Source organism: Micrasema longulum, unplaced genomic scaffold, assembly GCF_059751315.1.
Source record: "Micrasema longulum isolate JH-2025_06_02 unplaced genomic scaffold, ASM5975131v1 h1tg000976l, whole genome shotgun sequence".
Taxonomy (NCBI): Eukaryota; Metazoa; Arthropoda; class Insecta; order Trichoptera; family Brachycentridae; genus Micrasema; species Micrasema longulum.
In genome coordinates, this window is record NW_028278166.1 from 288,719 (window position 1) to 304,251 (window position 15,533).

Consider the following 15,533-nt stretch of genomic DNA (forward strand, 5'->3'; position numbering starts at 1 on the left):
TAGCTGCGTAGGAAATAAAAGGATTATAAGTGTAACTTCACAAAAATCAACAGATAGAAGAAATATGGATGTTCGAACATATGCATAATGGTAAATGTTATAGTGTGTAAAGCGACCACTTAAACCAGTCAATGACAGGTCATAAGCCGTGTAAATGCCTGGACTTCCATGTTTCCTTCTCTAAAATGATCTCCATCTCAGTTGTAATATGTTTAAAATATGAAGAAAGGTAAAGCAAACATGCACACACACCCACATAATATAAAGATACCTGGATTACGTTCCCTGTACGAACATTAGAGTTGTTGGTGGGTATAACTGTGAGATGTGGTCCATTAGGTGCCGAGGTAATGTTAATAGTTTGAGGTCCCTGCTGTCCGCCATTGTTGTCCCCGATCGAGACGGTGGCTTGTTGACCAGGAGCCACAGCCTGCGCCAGTTGTTACAAGATAGATGGAATTCAAACATACTCGGGAAAACACAGAGGTTTCATTCTACATATTTTCACATTTAACACATTCAGGCGCTTGAACTAATTAATACCTATTTAGTGAAAAAGAAATTGGTAAGTTAAACCATTATTTATTGGTTTTTGAGGCAATTTTGTGAATGAGGCTCTTGTACTTGAATTTTTATAAATTCCCCCATTCAATCTTAGTGATCATGCAGTGAAATCATGAACAATTTATTGCATGACTTGCGAAACCGTGCATTCATGCTATATACTGTTTTTATTATTTGGATTAAAAATACGAAAATAGGTAGTAGGAATTATAAAACTAAATTTAAATATATATTGGTATTTGATTGTGTTAATATTTGTATAAACATCTGTTGTTAATATTTTCAGTGTCAAAAATCACTATTGATCGCATATAAAATGCTGACAAAAAATAAAGACAGAGTTCATCAAATCTACAAATAAAAAAAGTAGCTAATGATTCCGTTAACAAGGATAGTAAACTGGAATAGCAGTTATAACCAGATCTGTGAAGTCAAACAAGAAATCGCACCCCAGCCAGTAAAGTGTCACAATTCAAAAACATTGACTTTTGAGTTAAATATATGTAGCTAGTTTCTGAATGTGATTCTGGAACTTCTGAAATAATTTCGCAATTAAAAAACTGTTTCATTAAGCATTGTGTTTTTTTTAGTAACTCTTTTATTAAACTTATATCATAATTAAGTTTACACATCACATTTGAAATACGACAGTTTTATGAATCATTTTGATTAGAAATCTTATTGAAGTTGGGTAAAAAAACTGTTATATTTTGAGCTATGACAGTTTTTTGCAATATTTTAAACTGAAAAATTGGTGGTGTATGAAATACAGTTATATCATTATATAGCAGGCAAGTCGTCATTCATTTAAATCATATTATGACTATTTGTAGCATTCATGGAAGAGAATAAAAAAATGTGCTTTAGTGGGTAACTCACAAATGCTGAATTTGTAGGTACCTGGTTGTAGTAATTACCCCGTGATATAATTCGGAAGGTTTTTTAAAATAAAAAATAATTGTGTATAATTATCACAAATAAAACAGAAAACACTAAACATTTAATAAAAATGCCGTGTGACCGCACTTTTTTGTATTTGCTTTAAAATCAATATAAAACATGTATAATTTTAATAAATCTTTTTTTTTTCAAACATACTTTTTTGAGTTGTGACACTTTTTTAACAAGGGTGCGAGATGTTTAGAGATGTTGAGAGCACAAGAGCTAGACTCTTTTTTGGAAAGTTACAGTTATAAGATGAACTAAATACATACAGGATGTTCATTAAACCCTGTCACATCCGAAACCACGATGATCAGTATGAGCAAGAAGACATATTGGCACAGAAAAATAAATTTTTAGAACGAATAAAATTTTAAAAAATATTACTACTACTACTACCATCACGCCATTTCCCCGTAGGGGTAGGCAGAGAGAATGGACCGCCACACACGTCTATCCTGGCATACAATCCTAGCCTCTTCCACATTCATACATCTTGTCATACATGCCCTTCGGTTCTGTCTGCTTTTGACATGACCAGACTTAAGATTTTGGTTTATCTGATCATGCCACGTCTTCCTTGGTCGTCCTCGTCTAACGTTGCTTATCAGAAAAAGCAAATGGTTTCTTACTTCTGCAAGGGAGAAACAAGGTGGGGGGGAGGGGAAGTTTTATACGCCAAAAATGCGCGGCTGCGCTTCCCTCGCTTCTCCTCTGCAGAAGTAAGCAACCATTTGTTTTGTTTAATTTTCTTTGTTCTAAATATTTTTTTTAATATGCTAATATGTCTTCTTGCCCATACTGATCATCGTGGTTTCGGATGTGACAGGGTTTAATGAACACCCTGTATATGAAAGTAGATTGTAATGGAAAAAAAAACATGTATCATTTTATGTAATTAATAAAAAATAAATTTAAAAACTCCGACATGAACTTCACATACCTGGTCATAATAATTCTGAGCTATTCTTTGACTCAATGTATGCCAATTGTCAATTTGAAACTTGAACTGCGTACAGTTCTAAGAAGTCACTAGGCTAATTCATTATTATCTCATGTTTCGTTACTTTTGTCGGCCATTACAATAATTTTATAAGAAAGTATTGAAAGAAAATTAAACTAAGTATTGTAATAGGCTGTCGAAAATTCAAAACATATTAAACACAGACATACCAGGATTTGCATAGTTATTATAAATACAAAGGTGCCGGACATACAAGAAAGGAGTTTTTAACTAATATAAAAAGCGCTACTGTGGTATGAAGTAAGTTTGACGTACCTGAAGAGTTATAGTGGTGGGGGCTTGTTGCTGTCCCCCTCCTTGCTGGCCGCCCCCACCCCCGCCACCCTGTGAACCAGCGCCCAACCCGAGTGTTACATTACAATCACAAGCACAGAAGCCCTTATATTTATTTTAGTGTTTTAAAATATATTTTGTTTATCATTCATGCTCGGTAAGAGTTTCACATCCCATACTTGTTATTGTGATTATGTATTAGTATTTATCATATCAAACACCATCGTAGGGACGACTTGTACAATGTAAACTATTGTGTGTGACTTGCAAAATTTATTGATGAAATTTTATCGGTAATTTGTAGTCAACTCAAAATATTGCATAGTTTTATATATTTGATCTCGATTTCACCAGAAATCTTACATTTTAAGATATTTCTAAATCTAATAATCTGCGTAGCTGTATTTACTGAGTAAAGATACAATAGTTTACATGTGAAGCGTCAATATTATTATATACACTTATTACATAATAAATAACCGCTTCAAAGCGGAGGGGTTGCAACACCATTGAGAAAACAATATGTTCGCTCATTGTTTTAATCCGAATATTTCCTGAATGAAATTGATTGAATCGCACAAAATTAAATTCATTCTAAGCAGAAAAGTATACAATATGTAATACGAGTACAAGTACCGCGTGACCCTTCTTGTGTAACATGACTTTGTTTCTTTGTCTAATTGGTCAGCAGGTAAATTCATTTTAATTGAGTGATTTTATACAACATTTAATATGGAAAATTATAAATGTTTCCAATATTAATTTTACTTTTTTTTTTATGAAACTAGATCTTTTTGCCTGTGGCGTAAATATAAAATACATTTGTTATACTGGTGATAACTTTTCATACAAAAGTTTGTTAACAAATTAAAGATACATTTGAAATGGGAATTGGTATTTCATTGCAGAATATACATAAAATAAATATTATACTTTTATGATCCTTTGATCAAACAATAAATAATGCAAGTGATAATAAATAACTGTAGCATATTATTATTACAAATTGTTTATCCTACCTGAAGATTTGCTAGAGATGATAATTGAATTTGCTGTATTTGTCCTGAGGGAGTTATAACGTTTGCTACTTGCTGCTGGGGCTGCATCTATTGAAAAATATAATGAAATGTGTTATAAACATAACTGCTATACCACTGCATGACCAATATGTTTACTAAGTTAACCTGTATAATAATATTTTTAAATAATTTGAAGGATTGACTAAGTAGCATCATGTATGTAGAAGAAGAAAGATATTTCTAGGCGTTCACTTTTTTCAGCTGATTGGTGGAATTAGGTATCTTTATCTCTGATAATTATATTAGACAAAGAAAACACAGGTTGTTCTACCTACCACTATGCAGAACCAACCTGCCAATGGCTATGCTGGTAGTTAGAGCAAATTTTGTTGTTTCATACATATTTCATGACAGTGGGATTTTTCTCAGGAAGGCAATTTCTAAATTGCAATATTAATTAGTTTTACATAACTTTTTTTAATATTTTATTTATTTATTTTGTATTCTATTTTGTAATGTACAAAAACGAATAGGATACATTTTCTGTAACATTATCAATATCATTGTTAATAATAAATAAACTAAATGAAATTAAAAATAATAATAATAAATTGTGAAGTGCTATTTTTGTGAGTAATCACTTCAAAAGCCGCTGTACATTTTGATAAAAAAAATAATGAAGTCGACATAGACTAACTCTGGATTGTAATCAACCACAACTCATCCACTGAACACCCGGAGAGTTGTAAATACCTGCGAGAGTGGCGGGAGTAGCTGCATGTGCGAGGACACAATCTGGTGCTGCGGCTGCTGGAAGGAGTGCAGCGGGAAATGCACGGTCTGGTACACCGTCTGGCCACTCGGGGTCGACACGGGCACCTGTACCGGCACACTGGCCTGCTGTAACACCTGTACCCCCTGTACGCCGCCTGCCCCGCCGCCCCCTCGCAGCGCTACACTCTGACCTGGAAACAATTTGCGCATTCAAAACTTCGTCATTTAAAAATAGTAGGGTCAAGTGGCGAACAGTGTAACACGGGGTACACTATAACGGTAATAATATTTCCATTATTTTTCTTCATTGCAACAGTGTTCTTTCTACAGCCAATGAGAATTCAATATTTTGACACAAACCTGATTTGATAAAAGTAGATTTTTGTAGTAATTGCAAAATATTGTTTTTGTTGGTGTGAAGTAATGATTTGACTCTCCCTTCCCGGTGATGTGTGGCTAGTACACATTGCATCTAATAATTTTAATATCTCTATAAATATAATGAATTCTGAATTACGGTATTCCTCTGTTATACATTTACGTATCAGTTAAAATATATTTTTATTACATAATTCGTTTTAAAAAGTCATTTTGTTGGTATTCTAAAATAGTTAATCATTAGTGAGCTAATGTATTTACTATTTAATCTATTGTATGTAAGCCGTTTAATCGATCAGACAATTTTTTATTATTACTCGTTAACTGAAGGCAGGCAGCCTTTGGTGAAGCGCCTATATCTCGTGTACTGCTTTTTGTCTGCGGATTTTCGGTTATTCTTGTCTAACTTTTTGAAATTGAAAGCAAATAATTTTAATACCCTCAGGGCCGCGATTACAAACGCTATCTTCATTGGTAAATATGGAGACGGAATAAAGTATAATCGATATTTAATGAAAATGTGTATAACTGTATGAAAATTTATAGTATATTCTTCGATAACCTGAAATTGAACATGTTTAGAAAAAAAAAATCTATACATTTTTAATTTTTCACAAAAAAAACTTAATTTTACTTTACAGATAAAATTTAAGATAAATGTTAACTTCGGGGGTTTAGGATCACAGGGGGTAGCTACAAAAATTAAAATAGGAAAATATCACATACTACGATTACCAATAAAAATATGTGAAACGGATTTACATAAGTATTCAATTAAAAGCTTAGACTGATAATATGCTATATCAGTTCAGTATCAGACCTAAAACTATAATTCAAATAAGAGAAATCATACCTCAATTGAAATGAAAAGTATGGAGATAAAAAATAAAACTGTACTATGAAAAAAAAAATTTGCGTAAATGTATCCAATTAATTATTATGTATAGCAAAATAGCAAGTTTGTAAAAATAAGTTTACGATCATTATAGCCTACTTATATTATACATTAAGCAAATAAGAATTAATACCATATTTGAAAAGGGTTGAACACACAGATTGTGGAAATACATATCATCATTCCCCTTTCCGCAACTAACGGTGCAAAGGGCACTGTATTGGTACACCAACCGCAGCGTATTTTTATCATTTTTGTTACGTGAAGGTAAAATGATCAGTCTTACGCTTCAGGTACCAGTCCATTAACTATGAAATATTCAAGCGTAAAAACACCTTTCTAAATAAATATTTCATGTCAACCATGTCGGGAATCGAACCCGAGATCTCTCGCATGGTAAGCAAACGCGTTGACCACTATACCGACTTAAAATACATAAAAAGAAATAAAATGGATATTTTTTTATTTATGATTTTAAAAACTCGCCAGGGTTACATAAGCATATAAGATCGAATCATGTTAGTGTAGTGATTATGTGCTTTAAGATGTTAATTTTAAATTTCTTCCTTTTTAATGCGATGGTGTTGTTGTTTCGTATTATATTTGTGTATATCAGCATTGGTTACTGTTATGTCATCATCTTGTATGTTTTCCAACGCAATTCGGTGTATAATTAAAAATATAATACATATTATAAAGTGTGTCCTTAGCATGGAACACCCCAGTGATGATATGTAAATTAAGTGTTAATATGCATATGTAAAAACTGTCATTCTTATGAAGAAAGAGGCTTCTCCAATTTGACATAAAATGAGTTACATTCATTTTTTGTATACGAAGTAGTTGTGGTTTTCGATTAAAGAACGATAAACAAAAAAAGGAAAATGCAATATCTCCACATTTCAATCTTAAGATTATTTAAAGATGGCAAAATCAATTACTACACCAAAAAGCGATATATTCCTTGTTGATAAGTAATAAAACGCAGAACCAGTTCATTAAAAATATTCATTTCAAGGTGGCAGAAAGCATTTTATATTTTCTTGATTATCCCACCATTTTATTTAATTAGAGATGCCACTCTCCTCATAAGGAGGGCAGAAAATAAGCCATACGTAGAGAATAGAGAAGCAATATACACCAACCTTGCATAGTACTTATTTGCATGTGTTTTTGCTGTTCAGTCTTTTGGTCCTTTTTCCCACTGTCGGTCGTCGTGGAACTACTCTGACTGACATTAATACTAGTCCCGGTTATGGAGAATGACGAAGCCTGGTTAGAGACACTACTGGGGATGGTGAACGTGGGCTGGGGAGGGGGGGCGGAGCCGGAGGGGAAGGAGATGGTGGAGGGGGAGGAGCCCAGGCTGGACAGAGGGATGCTGATGTTGGTGCCCGGGATGGTGATGGTCACTTGGGAGGGGTCCACGGTCGGGAGGGAACCTTCAATCAAACCAAATAGCGGGAAATGGCGGGAGCAAAGCAAAGGATGAAAGAAAAAGAAAATTAAATTAGTGATTGTGAACAAGTTAAACAATAGCATGCAAAAGCAACATTGATTAAAAAATATCTTTATGTTCAGTGCTGTATTGATACTTTTAATATTACATGTCGATTTTATTAGTATTTAAACAAATACACATACATTTTAAACAATGAGGAAGTTCAGTTTTTTCTTTAATTTTTTGTTTATTTGTTCGAGGGCGGCTCAATAAGTACCCTTGTTTGATGACAGATGGCATTACTTAGGCAAGTTGCTGTTACCATTATGTGCTCCTATCTCTTAAACAACACGCTAAACGTTGAAAAACATGACTACCCAGGAAACCTGAAATCTGTTGCCGGTTGCCGCAACAACATAACAACGCTATAATTTATTGGTTTTCGTAAACACGTGGTCACTTAAACCTGTGACGTTGCAAAGTAGTTCCATTTTATTTAAATATTTTTTTCATACATTTTCGGTAAACTTCGCAGAACAATTAAATGCTCTTATTTTTACCACGTGCAAGAAATAATTTTTTGGATTCAATTTTCCGAAGCACTGAACTTCCTCATAGTAAGCCACAAATAATCATGTCGATATTTTTACATGCACGTTCTAAATTACACTTGCGGAATGTACAGAATATGGAGTAGAGCACATATTATGTTATTAATTTGTCAGTTTGAATTTGAAGAAAATGTATCTGGATTTAAAATATTTTTTAAATATCAACAAATCCATTAATACAGAATGGGCTAAAACATTATTTATTTTATTCCTTGTTTACAAAAATATATGAATAATGATAACAAGATAATCAACAAAGCACTGTTTGATATTTTTTGTAAAAAAATAATATGAACCACAAAAAGCAGAAGTGAGACAAATAAAAATGTGTTAAAATTGGTCAGATAGGAAATGAGTACAATTGTTTTTTAAATTGCATAACCTATGTGTTATATAGAGGAAAGTGTTTTTTTTTATCCTTCACAAATGTTAAATTACCGGAGGGAAGATGTACGAGACTCTGTAATAGGCCGGCCGGTAGAACCGTCGGCGCCCTGATCAATTGCCCACCAACCATGCCGACGTTGCCCATTGTCATGTTCTGAAATCATAAAACGTTATAAAATTGTCAGTAATAGGGAAATGGGGGTATTAGGAGCAAACTGAGAAATCACCATTGAAGGAGTTACTGAGATACATATTTGAGAAAAACTTATAAGCTGAAAAAAGAATTGTGAGATTTCTAATTATGCTTCACTAACTCAATGGAGATTGCTAAGTTTGCGGTGTCAAGTAGTATAATTGAAATCTGTTTTTGCAAGATTTAGAGACGGTTTTGAATTACACTATTATTTAGGTTTTGTAGGTTTTTACGTATAGTTTATTTTGGCATCAATAACTAATTTTCAGTTTTTGTTGGAGATTTCTTAGTTTGCTTCTAATACCCTCAAATATCACATACTACAAATACCGATAAAAATATATTAAATGGATTTAGAATAATTAATTGTACAACAATGTCTTGAGTATGTCCAAATAATTGCAGAGAGACTGGATTTCCAGATCTAAATTTGTTGCAACAGAGAGGGAAAACACTTTTGAGAAGGAAATGTGGAAGTCTGGGCACAAAAGTCAACAGATGGAAGAGTTGAGGAAATATTTATGTTTAAACATAGACAGAATGGTGAAAGTGTTTTTTTTTTAAAGGGGAAAAAATATACCACTCTATTGAGAAAAAAAATATTGTTAAACCACGAAACTACTTAATTTATCCCTAATACGAATTTAAGTACAAAAAAAAATACAGTATAACTATATCTAGGACAATGTCTTAGTCAATTGTCCTGTCCTCCAAATTTCTGTTCACACTAGGACAAAAGGTCTGATGCTGGGACAAGACAGTATTGTACTGTCTTTGTGTGAACCCTATTTTAGTCCAAGTGTTATCTGCTGTTTTTCATAACTGCAACTGGGCCTCTTAGCTGGAGTCGCAAAAAATACAAAATTACCATAAAACCAGACGGCTATTAGCCAATATGCTCTAGTCTTGCATACCCATTATGTGAAATTCCAACCAAAAGCAATTACCTGGTTCATGTTGGCGGGGATGAAGAGCGCCTCCTGGCCGTCCACGGTGACCGACTGCATCCCCTGCATGCCCTGCATGCCCTGCATGGCCTGCATAGTCGGCATAGCCTGCACGCCCTGCATGGCCTGCATGGCCTGCATAGCCTGCACTCCCTGCCCCACTTGCATGCCTTGTCCCCCCTGAACCACACACGGCCCGTACATTCCGCCCTGCTGAAAATGAAATAAAAAAATTATCAACAAAAGCAATTTACGCTATTAATTAGAATAAATATGTCCTCTTGTTCACTAAAGGACTGTCCAATTTTAAAGCTGAAAGACCCGATAGGAAAATATTACAATTTTTAATTAGTAAGGGTCTATGAAATACTGTTGAGTAAACAAAAAAGTTTTTTTATACTTATTAGTAAAAAAAGACTAGAGACTACCAACAATAACATTAGTTAAAAGAGATTTAAGCATACCAGCTTTAAAATGTTTGCTTGAAATACTTTTTTAATTAAATTAAATAAAAGCTTTTCAAAATAAAAATATTTTTAAAATTTAAATCTAATACTAATGTTACTACCATCACGCTATTTCCGCGTAGGGGTAGGTAGAGAGGATGGGCCGCCACACATGTCTATCCCGACATACATTCCTTGTTTCTTCCACATTCATAAATCTTGCCATACAAGCGCTTCAGTTGTGTCTGCTTTTGACGTGACCAGACTGGAGAATTTAGCTGATCATGCTATGTCTTTCTTGGTCGTCCACATCCTACATTACCATTTATTCTAATCATATATATCTGTTTAACCATTCTTTAGTCATCCATTCGTTCTACTTGACCAAACCGTCTTAATAACCCTTTTTATCGATTGCGCCTATCTCAGATTTGCACTCTCGCCTGATTTCATCATTTCAGCCTTGTCATACATCGATTTGCCACACATTTGTCTAAGCGACCGCATTCTTCCTCTCCAGTTCCATGTTCCACTTCCGTACGCGAGTGTTGAGCCTAAAACCTCGTTGTATACTACCAGTCTAGCTTAAATTAAAAATACATAACATTATTAGAATATTTTGGTACACATAAAAAAAATTTAAAAAAAACATTTACCCATTTGAAAGTTGAATCCATGTTTTATCATATTTTAAAATAAAATCCAGCGGTACATTGTCTCAGAACTAAGATACCATACGTAAGCTGGCATGCAACTTTTGTTATGATAATTTGAAATCACCTGCAACAGCTGTGGGTGTATTTGTACAATCTGTGGCTGGCCTTGGGAGAAGACTTGGTGCTTGTTGTTTTGGGGGGTCCCGGGACCCTGCTGGGGGGCCCCCTGAGCCTGAGGGGCCTCGGCCATTCCCACTCCACCGGGAAACATCTGTTGGAGCTGCTGCAACGTTACCACCTAAGGAAAATACACAATACACCTTAAATTGTTATTTTCATATTTAACTCTTAATAGACTCTGCAAACTTTGCATTTTTTGGGTGCCGTTTTTTGGGAGGGTGATGAATATGGATTTAAACCAATCTGGAGATCGTCCCCATTTCATAGATCATGCTCCAACAATAACACATTTTGAAGAGAACATTTATGTTGAAATGTAGGAAAAAGATTCTGCTGTAAAACAGACAACAAAATTCTTAAAAAACTAGATGCTGAAAGTCTTATACCTTTAAATGAAAACAAACAAAGAATACGTTAGTTTTGTAGTGTTTTTTTTTAAAATATAATTAAATAAAAAAATTAATACAAACCTGAGGTTGAGGTTGTGGTGCAACAGTCTGAACTTGTGCAAGACTAGCTATGGCTGCATTTAATTCATTTCCCTGAAAAAAAAAAGAACCATAAAGATGGAATTCATTCGATACTGCATTGTACTCCGATAACACATCAAAACAAACATATTCCCAATGGTAAAAAATATTTTCAAAATACTATTAACTGTATTTTTTTAAGTGACTGGCAGATCACCATTTTGGTGTCATTTAATACTAACATCATAATTTTGATAGATGGACATCACAGACGAATAAGGAATTTTATTGATCATCATCATACAGCCATTTCTGTACCTGCCCCATATTCTTCCATATATTCCTCTCTCGCGGCTTCTGCATCTAGTCACCAGCAGTTCTAAATAAATAAATAATAAATACCATCTGACAATTGTGTGGGGGGTCGCCCTTTACGTCTTTTGTCATCGCAAGGTCTCCACTCGACTACCCTTTTAGTCCATCTTTGGTCTTCAGTCCGACATGTCCCACAAATGACAGTATGAGCTTAGTCACCCAATCGACGACATCCATTACTCCCGACCATAAAAACTGTATGTAGAAGAATTTAGTAGGATTTGTATGTTAGTAGTGAGAGGGGAGTGTTTGGATAGCTCAGGGATTACTGTGATTTCTGTTCGTTTTTGTTTTTGTATTAGAAATTGATAGTTACAGTCAGTCCTTGTTGCTGCAATTGTTGGACGAGAGCCGCACTGATGACCCTGACTTGTTGGTGCTGCTGCGGATGTCCGACTTGCTGGATCTGCTGCAGCTGAGGTATCTGGGACAACTGCACGACTTGCGGAGACATCTGTACAGTTTGTACATTGCCATCGTTGCCTGGAAATAAATAAATAATTATTTTTTAATACATTTTACAAAAATTTTCCTCACCAAATGCCGAAAAGGGGCTCATTGGTACTGGTGATGAAGTAATATGTAGTGAATAATATTCAATTTTGAGCCCATCACAAAATCAAGGAAAAAGAGAGAAAACATTAACATATTGTTTTTTTATTATTATATTTGAAGTCATAAAATAATAACAATAATTAAACCTTTGTGTCATATTAAAATAAACCTGCTTTATTCCATCTATTGTATTATTTTTTTCATCAATACATAAACAATTACGGCCATTTTTCTGTTATACCTACCTCACAAAAGAATAAATATTGTGTATGTATGTCAGTAGGTACCACAAATTCTTTACCACTTGAAATGTGCGTCTTAATGATGTCATAGTAATGTCATTATGATGTCATAGAAGGGAAAAAGACAAAAGGGTATTTATTAGATATGCTATTTATTTTTTTCTACAATTTACTAAATATGAAGTCAAACTCAAATCCACTAGCCGCAGCAACTGAGATCCATAAACATTCCAGATGTGAATTCCAGATAAATTTGTGAGTAACTATTGTGCCCATAATTTATGACCCAGTAGAGACAAGGTCATAAATTCCTTTTACATTGGTTACATAAACCTTTGCACTTGTATGGTTGAGAGCTTTGTAATATAAACATACTATTTAAGCAGTAAAATTTTGTAGAACCCTCTTGCGAGAATTTTTGCAAATAAAAAACATAATCTGCATAATATACCAAATATTATACCAGAGATTCCCATACTTTTTTGTGTCGTAGACCCCTTGCAGGTTGTCATAGACCCCTGGGGGTCGATATAGACCACTTTGGGAATCACTGTATTATACTGTGGACCAAGTCATCAAAACCAGTCTTTTCATCGCATTCTTTAACTTATTAGTTTCTATAATCTACACCAAATGATGCATAGGACACAGAAATTTGTTTGGAGAAGAAAATCTTACTATCAGTGGTATTTTAGACCACATCCATAAACTGAAATTAAACTCATTTTCAATTTTTAAATAATTGTTTACCAGTTATTGTATAGTGAATTGTTTCTTTCGGATCTGGAGAGGAATTTGGATCTTGCTGCTGTTGTTGCTGCTGCTGCTGCTGCTGTTGTTGCTGTTGTTGCTGCTGCTGCTGCTGCTGTTGCTGCTGTTGCTGCTGTTGTTGCTGTTGTTGCTGCTGTTGTTGCTGCTGTTGTTGCTGTTGTTGCTGTTGCTGCTGCTGCTGCTGCTGTTGTTGCTGACCTCCGGCGGGTGCCATGATCTGTGCGGCGCTGGGACCGATCTTACTGCAAGTGGCCGCTAAAAGCGCTAAAGGAGAAGGAGTCACTTGAGATTCCTAAAAAAATAAATGAAAAATAAAATAATCACTTAAATATAAAACAAATTATAAAAATAAATACTATCAAAAATTTCGAACCATTTATTTTTTTCCTTTTATTCAATCAACGGGAAAACTCTTATATATTGTGATAAATTAACAAGTCCTGAACTTAATTTAAAGAGCCTAATCATTTGAATAAATATGTCATTCGATCAATCAAATATTTTGAGTTTTTTAAGTACTCGAAACAGAAGAATAAACATGTGATAATAATCATATACAAAATTATCAATATTTATTTAAGTATTAATATCACTTGACAACCTGATGGGGATAATCGAATAATACATAAACGGAAACGGAAATTAAAATTCATAATCATAATCATTCCCATAGGGCACTACATTGGTACACCAATCGCAGCGTATCTTGATAACTTTTTTGTTACATGAAGTTAAGATGATCAGTCTTACGCTTCAGATGCTAGTCCAGGGACTTTGAAATATTCTAGTGTAAAAACACCTTAAAAAAATATTATGTTAACCATGTCGGGAATCGAACCTGAGACCTCTTGCATGGAGTAGGCCACCGCGCTACACCACTACACCACGAGGCCGAAATTAAAATTAGTTATATAGTAAGATATCGGGTTGTGGTCCTGTGGCTAGTGTCTCGGACTCACGGACCAAAGGTCCATGGTTAAAATCCTACTCTACCCCAACTTGATTCCCATTTTCTAATAGTGAGTTATTTACAACTCGTTGAAAATGGCCCACAAAATTAAATATTTGGGTAAATCATAAGAATGCAAATATTTCTTTATTCTTTAAAAAAATATATATACATTGATGACGTATTATATTATGTAATATTTTTACTAACTTTATTCGTAGGCGATTCATTAATAGATATTGCCAGCCCAAAGCAACAACTTGAAATTTGCGATTTTGAGATACACATGCTGATATGTTAATAAATTAATGTTATCAAATAATAAAAAATTAAAATTAGATAATTAAATTACGTAAAAAATATAGTATTCATAATCTTCTTCAAATAATTTAATTCAATTAGACCCTTTGCACACCTCAAAGTCTTTTCTTAATTCTTCAGAGATGTCACACTATTGGTTTGGGCTAGAGATATTGTTATTACATTGATAAAAAATAGACATGATTTGGTTATAATTGATTTCTCACTGGGATATGATATGTATAGCTACTTAATAATTGTCACAAATAACAAAATAATTCGGTTGTCAAAATAATCCAATGATTAAATTAATGTCATTAACAGTCAACACCAAACATGGCACGCGTATTAATTTGCATAATTTTGTTATGAAACCACAAAAGATTTTTTTTTTTTAATGAAATTATCTCTGTTAATTCTATAATAGTAAAGTTAGGCTCTTCGACAAAGATGTTTCGTTTTATGTTTTTTTATTTGTATAAACATATTATATTGAAACCATAGAATTAAGAATAGTCCAGAAGGAGCGTAGAATCAAATTTGAATACATCGGACTGTGTCCAATAATTCCCTTACTATGCTTCACTTTCGCCGCGCGCATTTTTAATGCCGTCGCGTAATGTTGCACGATGGGAAAAAATATAATTATAACACAAATATAAGGGGATTTTTTTATTTTTTATTTTCTCTAAAATTTTATTGCGCACGCGGAAATATTGATCGACACAACAGAGTAGATAAGTAAATGGCCATTTAATAAGAGTTATTGAATTAATGAACTTTAAACTTAAAATATAAAACAAATTTTATTTTACATAAAACGGATATTTTTATATCATGTTAAATAATATTTGATGTTTTAAAGATAATGTCGGTCAAATGTCCACGATAGAGTAGTTTAATCCGAGATCCAATTTTCATTCGTTTTCTCATTAGATGAGCAAAGTAGGGTAAAAAAATGTACTACCCTGGCAACACTAACGAAATGTTCATTTTGTTTCTTCGACAATCTGACAGATGAAAAAATAATTCAATTTTTAAGTAATGCATTTGTTACAAACACATTCATTTGTTAATTACACATGAAATGTGGTTGCATCCTGTTTCTTTAAGATCCTAGCAGTATATCTACACTTTAAAA

General features: G+C 33.7%; 1 protein-coding gene across 12 annotated transcripts in view; it reads right to left on the minus strand.

Annotated features, from left to right (window-relative positions):
• Nucleotides 1-15,533, minus strand: part of LOC148277815 (uncharacterized) — a 34,363-nt gene that overhangs the window by 13,090 nt on the left and 5,740 nt on the right. For 6 of the 12 annotated variants that reach the window (XR_015823360.1, XR_015823358.1, XR_015823359.1 and 3 more), the window contains exons 2-11: nucleotides 13,123-13,435; nucleotides 11,892-12,058; nucleotides 11,201-11,272; nucleotides 10,675-10,848; nucleotides 9,449-9,661; nucleotides 8,360-8,462; nucleotides 4,576-4,787; nucleotides 3,823-3,909; nucleotides 2,786-2,854; nucleotides 272-430 (exon numbers count right to left, since the gene is read on the minus strand). Coding sequence is in view for 7 of the 12 variants with exons in the window: in XM_088232345.1 (XP_088088471.1) it covers nucleotides 272-430; nucleotides 2,786-2,854; nucleotides 3,823-3,909; nucleotides 4,576-4,787; nucleotides 8,360-8,462; nucleotides 9,449-9,661; nucleotides 10,675-10,848; nucleotides 11,201-11,272; nucleotides 11,892-12,058; nucleotides 13,123-13,435 (1,569 nt within the window). In the remaining 5 variants the exon portion in view is untranslated. The remainder of the gene's footprint in view (nucleotides 1-271; nucleotides 431-2,785; nucleotides 2,855-3,822; nucleotides 3,910-4,575; nucleotides 4,788-8,359; nucleotides 8,463-9,448; nucleotides 9,662-10,674; nucleotides 10,849-11,200; nucleotides 11,273-11,891; nucleotides 12,059-13,122; nucleotides 13,436-15,533) is intronic. The other 6 variants (XR_015823362.1, XM_088232348.1, XM_088232349.1 and 3 more) reach the window with 3 other exon arrangements.